The sequence below is a fragment of the Bacillus rossius genome, chromosome 11 (genome assembly GCF_032445375.1).
Source record: "Bacillus rossius redtenbacheri isolate Brsri chromosome 11, Brsri_v3, whole genome shotgun sequence".
Classification (NCBI taxonomy): domain Eukaryota; kingdom Metazoa; phylum Arthropoda; class Insecta; order Phasmatodea; family Bacillidae; genus Bacillus; species Bacillus rossius.
The window spans coordinates 56,910,489-56,924,325 of record NC_086338.1 but is presented as its reverse complement, the minus strand read 5'-3'; the positions used below and the strand labels follow the sequence as shown (position 1 = coordinate 56,924,325).

Below are 13,837 nucleotides of genomic sequence, written 5' to 3'. Positions count from 1 at the left end.
TTGTTGAGTCTGTGTCCAGGGCCGGCGCGTCCATACAGGCGAACCAGGCAACCGCCCAGGGCGCCAAGTAGCTGGGGGCGGCACAGCACGACACATAACAACTGATATCATATGTTTAACGATTATTAAACTAGATGAAAATGGATTTTTGTAACAGTTTTGAATGTTTATATTGATATAAGTAATTATTTAAAGTCCACGGTAACCTGTTTATAATTTATAATAAGTAAAAAAAAACACAAGCCTGATTACATTTGATTGTTGACAAAATCTTAGGCTTACATGATGTATTTTGAGGCAAGGAAAATTTTTTTGGGGTGTCCGGTGGTGGTGGTGGTGGTGGTGGTGGTGGTGGTGGTGGGGGGGGGGGGGGGGGGGGGGGGGGCAGCATTATGGTTTTTCGCCTAGGGCGCCAATTTACCTTGCACCGGCCCTGTCTGTGTAGAGAATTAAGAAATTAGATTCCCAAAATTTTTTAATATCTGAAGTCTTTTAAATTGGGGTGGGGGTGAGGAACTGGTCATGTGACATAGCCCCAGGCTGAGTGCACAAGGTTTCGGTCGTTGGTTTTTTTGGCAGCCTGATCTGCTACAGCTTGCTTTATCCACTAATATTTCGAAGTAGGCAGGGCGCTGGTTACAGGCTACTTAGCACCACATGCACAATTTAGGTGCCTTATCTGGGGCCTGGCATTCGTTGTAGAGATACGAACCCGCCAACCTAATGCATTTGGTGATATTGCCCAGCAATTTCCTGTAGTGTGACCAAACTCTCCCCACCACCTACACAGAAAGATGTCTTCCACGCGGGGCATGCATCTCTTTATGTTGACCCTATTGGTGCCGTAGAAGCGAGTTTAATTAGTATTTTCAGTGTTATGGGCGTGATGGCAAAGGTTCTGTAGTGCGTTCACTTGTTGGGTGTTCCTGTTGAACAACATAGCGGTCAGCTGTTGTAGGTAAATAACTTTGAACCGTAGTCAATTGAGCTCCTGTGAGGGTGTCGATCGGTGTGCATCTACTGAGGTGCTCGATTACAATTTTTGATGTTTCTCTTGGCGGGTTGGGTAAAAGTGTGGTATGATACATCACTTTCCCTGAGCCGTGCCTCAGTCTTGACTTGTCCGCTTTGGTGTGTTAAGTATTTGGACCTCGTGTTGCCTACTGAATGGAGCCGGTTTATCATACCTTGCAGCTTTAAAACTTCGCCTGTCTTCCCTACTAAATACGAGTTCTGCACAACTACAGGAGCACGCTTGTAGCACGGAGCCTCTTTGGTAGGGGTGTCAGTTGTCTGCTGGGACATAGATGTTTCACCTGCGGTTGTTGTTTCGTGGGGTTTCCCAACCTGCTTCACTGTCAGTGGGGGGGGGGGGGGGGGGGGGGGGGGGGGGGGGGGGGGCCGGGGCCCTAAAAATTTTTTCAGCTGACTTGTGCTTTGCTCTGAATCATATGAGCGATTTAGCAGCATGGTTCTGCAAAACATTCTGTGTTCGCGAAATCCTGTGTTTGTGCTTTCGTAGATTGGCACCATGCTTTTAAAAAAGCAGGGCACTCTGTAGCTGTAAAGCCCTAATGCCGACCTACCTGCCCAACTTTGCACCCACAACACTGGCCGTTGTCCTGAGCTACCTCTGACAGGAACCAGGCTAGACTTAGAGTTACTTTACCCTGTTATCAAGTTTTATACATATAAAGCTGAAATTCATTGGTCCCTTCAGATGAGTTATGTCTAGGTTCCACCATAAATTAAGAAACAAGATAACTTTACAAATAAAATCAAGCTAAATTAAAAGTACAGCAACATTGACTAAATGTGCAACAGATATGGGATTATATGATTATAGCCAGAAATCAAAAGAAAGGTTAGTGTTCGCAAGAAAATATGTTAAGCATAACAGCATATATTAAAATTTACTATTCTTACAGATGTATTTACAATATCTGTCATCACATTTCATACAAAATCTTCATATGGTACATACACAAAAAAAAATTACAGATATTAATTTAGCATTTATTTACATCAAGCTCATAATGAACGACATGACGATGGTAAAAGCCATGCACTAGTAAAATTCTTAATCAACTTTATTCTCTTCCAAATCAAGAAATTTTTGCACATTGTTTGTGTGAACAAGTAAACATTATTTTCTATTTACGACATATTTTCAAGCCAGCTAAAGCCTCTAGCGACACCAACATGAAGCAACCGTCAAGGTTAAATCTGCCAATTTGAATCTCATATCCCTTAATAGCCAGTTGCACCTAACTGCTTTTTGATCCACAATCCAATGATCTCAGGCTAAGAATGATCTGGGGATCAATGATCTGGGGATCATTCCTCTAAACTCAGATCTGCTGCAATCGGTGGCAACAGTGTCAAAGAAATGTTAGCTGCATTTCTATTGGAGGCGATAGAACTGTATGAATTCGCTAAAATTGAGTGCAACAAAGCAAGCAACTGGTCAATGTGGTTGCCAATTCCTGTGCTGTAGCTGCCTCGTCCAATTTTTTTTTATTAACAAGAGATCTGATTTTAATTTTAAATCTGAATATGTTTAGTTAAGAAGCCTCTATCTAATGTATAAAGTAATTATAATGACTTTTGTCTCAATTTCCACACTAGTAATAAAAATGCATTTATTATGTAATAATTAGGGACAAGATTATAGAAGAGTTGCAATAAAGCAAAAATAATGCAGGAAAGCACATCAATGAGCCAAATACCACCGAAAAACTAAATAATACACCATAAAGCACCGAAATAAAACAAAAAATTATGAAATTAATCAGTATATTCAATTGAAACAACTCAGATTACAAAAAAAATGTAATATTAAAATATAAGCTTTAAATTCATTGGATGTAAATTATTTAGCTTGGAGTTAGTACCAAAATGTATGAACTAAATAGATAGGATTCTTTAAATATTGCATTTGTTTTTAGTAGCTAATTTTTTACATTACAACACTTTTACTTGCCATTTTATATGTATGGTTTCCAGTAGTTTGATATGCTTATTAAAAATTTTTATATTGTATCAGTGCATCACGAGTCTACATAACACTGTTTAAGGAAAGTTAAATATCACTGAACAAGTATGTGTCTTATTTGTTGAAAATGGTGCTATCTTTATGAATACACAGTTAATGAAAAATAAACAACACAGTAATCTCATGTTTTTAAAAAAAATGAAATTGGCCTAAAAGTAAAACCATAAAATCTTGTCTATACTAATAATTCAACTACTCCTGTGTCCTTCCCAGAAAATTAGGCATTCATAGCTTACAATAAATATAAAAATTAAAGTGAAAAATTTATCACTTAAATAACAGTATTTACCAGAATAACCTGTGCACAATTTTTTTTGTAAATTAAGCTCTAAGGCTGCTGTTGATTAATGGATGATGGACATCTTGCACATTGTTTGTGATACGTTTCTGCAAGAAATACATTGCAATTACTACTGATTAACTGCAGTTGCAATTACTACTGATTAACTGCAGTTGCAATTATCTACCGTTGCTGGAAAAACCTAAAATGATTACAAAAGCTCAGGAAATAGGAAATTTTGCTGTTAGTAATTATTATTGAGCAATTGTGTAGTGTAATAACATTTTTATTACAAAGAGGAGAATTTGTTGCATGCAATTTCCCAATTTATTTAATCATATTTTTTTTATCATAGCCTTGATTTCGGTCATCTGTGGCAGGGATGTACATTACGCTTCACTGAAGTAAACAAAACAGCTGCAGTAGGTAGCCTTAAACAAATTCATTAACTTTTTTTCCTAGCATCACAATAAACATGTTTTCATCTACTTATAATTCGTAAATAAAATATTTAAATTAGGTTAACAGAAAATCTTAAAGGCAATTATATTATATCTTTGAATGATTACCGAAGTCCTGAATAGACATTTAATACAAACTTAAGGCTTATTATTAGAAACAACAAATATTTTTTATATGTTCAATATATTTGAGGAGCAAGATATTCAGGTAAACACAGTAGATAATATTTTGGTAAATTTTTTTCCTACAGTAAAACAGTTCCACATTCATCCCAATCTTGCAGAAACTGTTTTCCAAGTGCAGATGAAGTTTAAAAAATAAAAATGTATATGTAATAATCCGAGCAACATAAACACCAAGGTATACAGTCTACATGTTAACAGTTGGGACCGGAGCCAACTGTATCAAATACCAGCCAGCAGGTAAGTTAGCAGGAACAGGACTTCGCCTCGGTCGCAGTGAATTCCGACACATCAGGCTAAAGTGTCGAGGGTAATATTTCCGGCTCAGCACGTACCAAGTGGTTTGGAAGCCACCTTCATCTTGGCAGTCCCGTTGCCTCAAAGCTCCGCCTACCCAGACACACAGACGGTGGGCAGCTTCAGAAAACACCACGCGATTCAAAAACTGCTCAAGGTATCAGTGAGGTCTTTTTACGAAAATCATTAAAAACACCCTGAGGGCAGATGAGTACATCTGTTTTTGCATTTAATTTTTTAACCGTACTTTTAGAAGAGTGAAAAAAATGGCTAAAAAGCATGTTTTCATGACAATTTTTAGACGTGAAATAACAGGTACAGAGATTCTTGAAAGCACTCAAGGGACTTTCATTACATATTTATCATCCATTAATCCACCATGTAATATTACGGCCACAGCTCAGATCTCGCAGTTATCCTGTGACGACGAGAAGACTGCGCGCCAGTCCAGAGGAGACACCGCGCTAGAAGCACCAGCGAGTGTCACAATTATCATCCCGCCTCACATACACACATACACCCCTGACGAGGCGGGCTTTCCAAGTCTCTGGGGGCAACTACACAGTCTGAGGGGAACGAAAAACCCACTATCAAATTTTGAATACTGCACTATTTCAATTCGACTTCACTATGTACCTGATGATAATACTGAGCATTAGTTTCATGCACCATACATGACTACAAGCCACATGTTGAATTTATCCCAGCAACTGTCCTTTGATAAGCTATCACACGATACTAAAATTATCCATAATTTAAATCATCATTAAGTTAAACTTTGCCATTCACCATGTGGTTGTGAAACAATTGTTGCTGCATGTTATACTTTATTTTATATGATAGACTCTTGTTACATTCTTACAAGTCAAACTTTTGTCCAATTTGACAATTTGTTTCCCTCAGTCCTACATAACAACATTAAGTATCAATTTCCCTTCTTATACTATCCTGTATTTTGCATTACAATTTTTTTTCCAACCTAAAGTGAAAAATAAATAGAAGTTCCAGTTTTTACATAATCTAGTAGTGCACAAAACCTTAATTTATAATAAACAACCACTCAACGTAAACATTATCACCATTCATTACCACACCATGATTTGCCAGAAATAAGTTATGATTGCACTTAACACAGCTGCTGAAATGTCAATTACCCCAAAAACTGGTGACTTCCATTCCACACATTAAAAAAGGGTTTATCTGCACTGCAATTATGTAATTTATTTTCCTGAAAATACAGCAAAGAAATTATTATTGATAAAGATATAAGAAAAAAACATTAATACTTTACAACAAAACAACTTAAAAATGTCACTGCAGGAGTAATATTTCAAAAACAAGCAGCATGGCCAATACCACAAAATAAAAAAATAACATATTTTTTGTTAATGCTTCAGAGAAGTCTTAGAATCATAAAAATTACCATAAGCCGAAAAAAACTGTACAATAGCTTAAAAAGCACACAAAACAACATTTAAATGAGTCGTTCACCAAATATTTTAGTTCCATGTGTGCAGTAAGGCGGTGCAAAGAGAATCAGAACTTGAAACTCTCCATTATTATTTAAATAATGTGATTAATATGATAAGTTTTTCTATACACAACTTTCCATTCGTTACCTGCTTGAAAATGATCATATTGTAACCAAATGATAACGCACCAGCAGTGCAAAGCACACAATGTTAACTGTGCAAGTTAGTGAACAAAGTTGTTTGTACAGAATAACATGGTTGAGAATCCACACTGCAATAGCTGAACTATGTATCTTTTCAGCCCATAATTTCTTTACATTCTACAAATTAAGTGACTTAGCACATTACATCATGACTTACATTAAAACTAAGAACTACGAATTAATGCTGTGTACATCATAAATTCTGGGTGTTTCATAAAAATCAATCATCTTTCTAATCACATGCAAAGACATAAAGGAAGAAGCCAATTTAGTCAACTCTTAGTTCAATGCACAAAAAAAAATATATTAAATAACTGGAAAACACGAGACCATGTAAAAAAAAAGTTAATTTAAAGCACTCACAAGCAGAGCCAAAATTATACATTTTACAATTTTTTTTTATTAAATAAAAAACTTATATGTTAAAAAAAAACAGTCAAAATTTAAGAACAACAGCACACAAAAACAGGAAAATCCATGAAACTACAAGGCCTAAATTTAACATACAAAATCACAGTGCACAGTATAGTTTCATTCCCTGTTTTTAAAAGGTTCAATGCGGAGTCACCTTCAGAGATGGGCTGGTTGCAAAGAATTGCAAAAAAGGTTTTCGATTGCGGCTAAGAAGTCCATCAAAAACAATAAGATGCAGCCATGTTTAATAGACTAAGCTAATATCTCCAAGAGTGGCTCAGTCAATATTACCAAATCTATATTAGTTACAATTTGGAGGTTAGCCGGAACCAAGTTGAGATATGCAAACAGCCTCCGGGTAGACAAAAACAACAAAATCACTGCTAGAACTGCTACAAAAGTGCAACTTCAATACTGCCTCGATACTATAGCCACCCCAATACACGACAACTTCAAATTTAGAAAAACCAGCTCAGGTTATATCTCACGGGTTGCCAGTTACTTCATGGCTATTATGGGTTCAAAATGTAAAATGGAGTTCAGAAAAGTTTTTATTTTGAGATCTTCACATATGACTTACACTTTTAACACACTACAGATTCCTTTTTTTATACTTTTAATTCATAACCCTTCTCTATTTAGTATGAATGATTTCCAGTGGAGCATAAATTGGAGGAACAATTTTTCAGTTGACAAGAACCAAATATAAGTTTTACCACCCTATATTGAATCATGACAACAATAAATATTAAGACCCAACATTATGTTCCAATGGTTAGTGACTTGTTCACTATGTCCTGAAAATAAAGCTGGAGATTTAAATTGACGGTTAAAAAAAAAAAATGGGGTGGAAAGGGTAGAGGAATAGCAGGAACCTTGAGGGTAGACACATACACCAGGACTTCGTCAATGTTCGTTTTTAACCTGCAGCCCCTAAAATAAAATTGTTCCAACCCCTCTGCCATACTCTTGGAATTTTATAAATACAATTTTTAATTCCTATATTAAAAGTAACCTGTTCTTTTTAAAGTGCGTTTCCCCCTAATTGTTGAACGCACAAATATTAAATTACCCTACTCCCTTCCACAAACTGATCGGTTGGACGAGCGAGCGGTGTCTCTCAGGAGGAGTCGAGACGTGAGGTCGCACGGCGAAGTGTCGACCTATACGTAAGAAACGCACGCGGCGGGACTAGAGGCGCGGGGAGGACACGGCGGGCCATCGTCAAACCCCCGGGGGCTCCTTGTCCGTGCTGGCGGCCGGACACAGGCCCCCCGCCGTCAGCAGACGCCCGCTCTCCATCTCGCTCATCTCCTCCTGGATGCGAGCCGTGAAGCTGGTGGCACTGCCGCGCTGCCGGCACATGTAGGGCGTGTCCCCGGGCGACGGCGTGTCGCGCCCCTGCCGGCACAGCACACCCGCGTCACTCCCGGCCGGGGGACCAGCGGCCTCGGGAGAATAGTGGGGAGAGTACGAGGAAGGAGAATAACAGGAAGAGTATGAAGTAGAGGAAGAATAATGGGGAGTATGAAGAAGAGGAAGAATAATGGAAAGAGTATGCAGAAGAGGAAGAATAATGGGAAGAGTATGAAGTAGAGAAAGAATAATGGGAAGAGTATGAAAAAGAGGAAGAATAACAAGAAGAATAATGGAAAGAGTATGAAGAGAAAGAATAATGGGAAGAGTATGAAGTAGAGGAAGAATAATGGGAAAAGTATGAAGTAGAGGAAGAATAATGGGAAGAGTATGAAGTAGAGGAAGAATAATGGAAAGAGTATGCAGAAGAGGAAGAATAATGGAAAGAGTATGAAGAAGAGGAAGAATAAGCCGCGGAGAAAAATGAGGAATAATAAGCGGAATTGTAGGACGAAAAATAAGAGAATGACAAAAGGAGGTATAGTAAGTGGAAGAGTAATTAGAGCAAGAACTGCGAGGAACATTATTCCCTTAATTATGACAAATGATGATCAAGACTATGTTCGAGAGCACGGAAACTTACACAAACCTATGGACTATTATTCAACATTTGTCAAAGTGTATCTTCTACAAACTAATTGCTTTCTCGAATCAACGACATAAGACATTCTTTATAAAAGCTGAACTTGTGCACTAGCGGAATTAGATGACGAAACAACTAGAACTTCAAACATTGTGATCAATGTTTTACTAGAAATCATCACCCCAGCTATGATAAACTGGATTTTCGGAAACCACAGGACTTCTGTATAGAAAGCCATTCAGCAAAGCAGAAAAGAAATAGAACAATACTCAAATGGTATATCTACTTATGGTATGTATATTACAACAAAAAATGATTATTAGGTACAAGTGCTATGTACATACAATTGTGATTGTTAGTGTTATTTATAGTATGCAATTAGGCTAGCTAACGATAACTTCAATTTCAATTTTATTAAGTTATATGAAAAGAACATAAAAACTGTGTTCATTTTATGTCACTCACTGGTATATATCTGGATATTAAAGTATATCTACCATGCTTACCCAAAATAGTAAGATGTAATTGAAGTAGATAAGAGTTAAGTTGGACTAAAAGAAATTTCAGTACTGATGAAAGATATTAGATTCTAAGAGTATAAATTATTTATTTCCCTGTGCAATGTCTTCAATATTTTTAAGATAGCATTCTATTATTGCAGATTGTTATTAATATCAGAGCAATATGTTCCAGAAAACAGAAATGCTATCCAACTGAATAGTAGTGAAATTTGTATTTTTGTTGTTGTAAAATTTAACTATGTGTTAACCATATCATCAACTGAAAAAGTGTTGACATCTTGTATTAACGGTTAATTTACTATCCCAGGTAATTCAAGGTTATATAAAATCATATTGCGAGAATTTTAAAATATTATTTTACTTCCACCTAACTGATGGTTAGCCAAACTACTGATATATGTATTTGAATCAGCTTTATCGATAACTTAATAGTTACCAATAACGATCTTACATTATTTTCCAAGTTACAGGCTTTAATGTTACAACTTTCCCAGCCTGTCTAGATGTTTAACATCTGATACTAATCCTATTTGTCATCAGCAAACACCATTGTGTATATTTCACATCTCATCCTAGAATTATACAGACTGAGATCTAAGTATGCAAATAATAATCTCACAGAACTATCAATAAAAGCACACAATCAAGTTTAATCCACGCGTGCGATCACAAACACGCACAGACACACAACACACAAACTTCATGAGTGGGCCAAGGCCTGCAGAATTTCAGGATCAAAATTTAAAGATTACCTGACAAAACATATTCCCAATAATTTCCAGACCATTTTATTAAATCATGCATATAGTTTTTTTTAACCAAATGTGCACACCCAAATACAAAATTTTTCAAATTTTTTTAAGCCAAAATGCTTGTGTTTTTTTATCAGTCAACTGTGAAAATTCGTTGCAGAACTCTTAACACGCAACAAAGAAAACAAGGAGAGTGAAAGCACTTCTTGCTGATTACAGACAATAACAACCAAAATTGTGCTAAATTTTGACCATACATGTTTGTAATAGGCTTTTATAATTAACCACCAATTTCAATGGTTCAAATTTTATGACAGTTATAGAAAAGGTCACATTTTTTTTTTTGAGATTGTTTCTAGAACGCAAAACTGAATTTATGGAGGGATAAAAAAAAAAAAATTCTAAGTCTCTCTTACATTCACACACACAAACACACACACCACTCGTTAACAAGGTAAACTACTTGGGATATCAAAAACATTTTAGAATTTTAAATGATTTTTTTTTTCTGGAAATGATGTTTCCTTTCAGAATTACAAACATTAAAAAGTTTAGATTCACAGGGTATAGCACAATACAAATTTTGGAAGTAAAAATTTTCACACAGAAATTTTACACTGCTTTTGGTAAATTTTATTTACAGTTTTCTGGGGTCAGGTGTTAGTTCTAAAACCACAAATTGTGTATAAAAAAACAACTAATTTTTAGTGTGTAAAAAAAACAATAAAGCCAGAGGACGTCTAATTAACCAGTTATTGTGCACCCCACAAAAACACACACATCCATAACACAACCTTTTTTTCCAAACCTATTAAGTTAAACAACTCAGCTTATAATTACATAAAAGTACTGAAATTAATTTTCGTTATGTGAGAATACATATTTCACCAAGAGACCACAATAGAAAATCTTGCGTCCCAGCGCCTTATATAATACTTCAACAAGAACTTTCTTTGCTAAGGACTATACGACAGAATAATTGAAAATTTCGAGCCATTTATACTGCCAGCATTCAACATCCCATGCCCCTAAAAGAAATAATAATAATAATAATAATAATAATAATAAAATTAAACAAGGGTAGTGGAATTCTCGAAAATTTATTCATAAAATCAGTTGCGCTTCTAAAACAGAGATGAATGAATGAATGAAGGAGTAAGTGGGTCAGCGGGGGCGGCGACTCACGTGCTTGGAGGGGCCGCAGCACGTCGACAAGGTGCACGGCTTGTCCGTCTTGGGGCAGTCCAGCACGCAGTCCTCCGACTGGGCCGGCCGCACGGTGTCCTCGGGGAACTGCCGGGACAGGACGGGCACAAATACTTCTCTCAGCGACCGCCCCACGGGCTCAAGCAACTCATCGCCCAATCACTCGATGTCAATATACTGTGATTTCTCGCATAATCGTCGCACATTTCATTCTAAAATCAAGTTTGAAAAGTAGGGGTTGCGACAATCATGCGGGAGAAAAAATTTTTTTGTAAGGTAAAGTTATTCGTAAAAACAAAACCTGTTCATGGAAAGTACGTTTATATATATATATATATATATATATATATATATATATATATATATATATATATATATATATATATATATATATAATAAAAAAAAAAAAAAGTGGAGTATACAAGGGCAGGCCAAACAATCTATATTAATAATTTCCTTAAAAAAAAAAAAACTTTAAATACTACTCACATTATCGAGCTCCACGAACTCCGGCTGGATCGTCGTGGAGTGTATCCCCTCGTTGTGGAAGAACTCCTTCACCTTCTCCGCTATCTTCATGTACTCCGACAGGTTCCTGCACCTGGACACAGACATCGACTACGTGATTCCACTTCTTTGAAGTTATACTTCTAATGCGACTTCCAACAAGGTTGCGTTAAACGTTTAACGCTACCATGGAGGGGGTATGAAAGCACTGTTGCGTTAAACGTTTAACGCTCCTGGGGAGGGGGAATAGAAAGAGACAGAGCGAGAGTGAATGCGTGTTTCATAGACACATAAATAGTGAGTGTGTGTCATTTCTCTATGTCCACGAGGTCTCGCCGCGTCAATTTTCTCCTTGGGGTGAACCCATCCGCTTGATTAAATAAACATCTTTTAACGTTGAATGATTTCATGATTTATTTTTTTTTAGTTTGATTTGATACAATATGATTTCACTAACAATCAATTTCTACCCCTTCCTATTTTCATTTCCACATTACGAAGTTTCACTTCTTCCGCGCGGAGGGACTCCACGCACTATTCTTGCATGCAATTAAAAACTATTTTTTAATGATGCCAAAGAAGTATAACTTCTCACGCACGTACCTAAGTACACGCACCAATTTTTTTTTTTTTTACTCTCTTTGTTGCAATCACACATCATGACACACACACAATTAGCAAACAAACACGGCAAGATACACATTTGCAATCATAATGCGTACCTCACTTTTAAGTTTCCACAGTTTTTGGGTGGAATTCATAGCATTATATTCAGGTAAATACGGCACATTTGTATTTTTTTCTGCTGTATGCGTCACTTGAACAAAGTTACTTAAACGTGACCAAAAGTAAGCACTCCTTTTTCTTGTACGAATGCTCAATAGTAACATTATGCGTGGATATTATATAATTTTTTGTTGAATCCAAAACGGTTGATCACTTAATCAGTGCATACATTATAAACAATTTTTTTTATTCAATCTTGTATTTTATAAAATTGTACACATGTAATGCAGCTATAATCCTCAAATATTTTGACCATTCGATCTGTAGGCACTCCATTCCCTTTTAAGAATGCTCAATAGTAGTATAATGCATGGATATTTTATATTATTTTGTTGAATTAAATTATATATAATGCCAAAATGGTTGATCACTTAAATCAGTGCATACATTACGAACAAACAATTTTTTTTTTACTTCAATCTCGTATCTTATAAACCCGTACGAGCGCAATGCGGCTCCGAGGACGGCAACATCCCGCGTGTATGACCCGACGTCGTCCTCGGAGGGTAGAGTGTAGGTAACCTTTTACTTCAATCTCGTATCTTATGAACTCGCACAAGCGCAATGCGGCTCCGAGGACGGCAACATCCTGCGTGTATGACCCGACGTTGTCCTCGGAGGGTAGAGTGTAGGTAACCTTTTACTTCAATCTCGTATCTTATGAACTCGCACAAGCGCAATGCGGCTCCGAGGACGGCAACATCCCGCGTGTATGACCCGACGTTGTCCTCGGAGGGTAGAGTATAGGTAACCTTTTACTTCAATCTCGTATCTTATGAACTCGCACAAGCGCAATGCGGCTCCGAGGACGGCAACATCCCGCGTGTATGACCCGACGTTGTCCTCGGAGGGTAGAGTATAGGTAACCTTTTACTTCAATCTCGTATCTTATGAACTCGCACAAGCGCAATGCGGCTCCGAGGACGGCAACATCCCGCGTGTATGACCCGACGTTGTCCTCGGAGGGTAGAGTATAGGTAACCTTTTACTTCAATCTCGTATCTTATGAACTCGCACAAGCGCAATGCAGCTCCGAGGACGACAACATCCCGCGTGTATGACCCGACGTTGTCCTCGGAGGGTAGAGTGTAGGTAAGCTCCGAGGAGGGTGGAGGACGGAGGACGGAGGGCGGAGGGCGGAGGGCGGAGGGCGGAGGGCGGAGGGCGGAGGGCGGAGGGCGGAGGGCGCAGGTGACCTGATGTGGGCCGAGGCGATGATGCGGTCGCCCGCCAGCTGCCACACGTGGAACTCGTGCACGGCCAGCACGCCGTCCACCTTGGCCAGCAGGCGGCGCTGGATGTCGTCCACGCGGATGTGCGTGGGCACCGTCTGCAGCAGGATGAGGGCCGACTCCTGGAGCAGCGGCCACACCGAGTGCAGGATCAGCACCACCAGCAGCAGGCTGAGCGCCGGGTCCAGGTAGAAGCGGTACTCCCACTCCGTCACGTACACCACCTGCGCGGCACCGCGACACACCCCCTCCAACCCCTCCGCAACCGCCCCTGGCGCCAACACACCCCGAATTCAAGTCAGTACGCCACAAAGCACTGAAATGTGAATTCTCAACCAAAACTTACCTCTAATGATTAATACATAGGGACCGGAAAAATTCGCGGATTCCATGACCTCTAGGATGGGCCCCATTATCCCCTGCACTTCTCAAGTAAACACGCGTGTGAGGCGTCTCCACTGGGTAGCTT

General features: G+C 38.3%; 1 protein-coding gene across 3 annotated transcripts in view; it reads right to left on the bottom strand.

Annotated features, from left to right (window-relative positions):
* Nucleotides 1-5,477: 5,477 nt before the first annotated feature.
* LOC134537082 (proton-coupled zinc antiporter SLC30A1) overlaps nt 5,478-13,837 on the bottom strand; it is a 46,543-nt gene continuing 38,183 nt past the window's right edge. For all 3 annotated transcript variants that reach the window (XM_063377322.1, XM_063377320.1, XM_063377321.1), the window contains exons 6-9: nt 13,333-13,592; nt 11,333-11,444; nt 10,823-10,930; nt 5,478-7,766 (exon numbers count right to left, since the gene is read on the bottom strand). In XM_063377322.1, the coding sequence (XP_063233392.1) occupies nt 7,590-7,766; nt 10,823-10,930; nt 11,333-11,444; nt 13,333-13,592 (657 nt within the window). In that variant the 3' untranslated portion in view covers nt 5,478-7,589. The remainder of the gene's footprint in view (nt 7,767-10,822; nt 10,931-11,332; nt 11,445-13,332; nt 13,593-13,837) is intronic.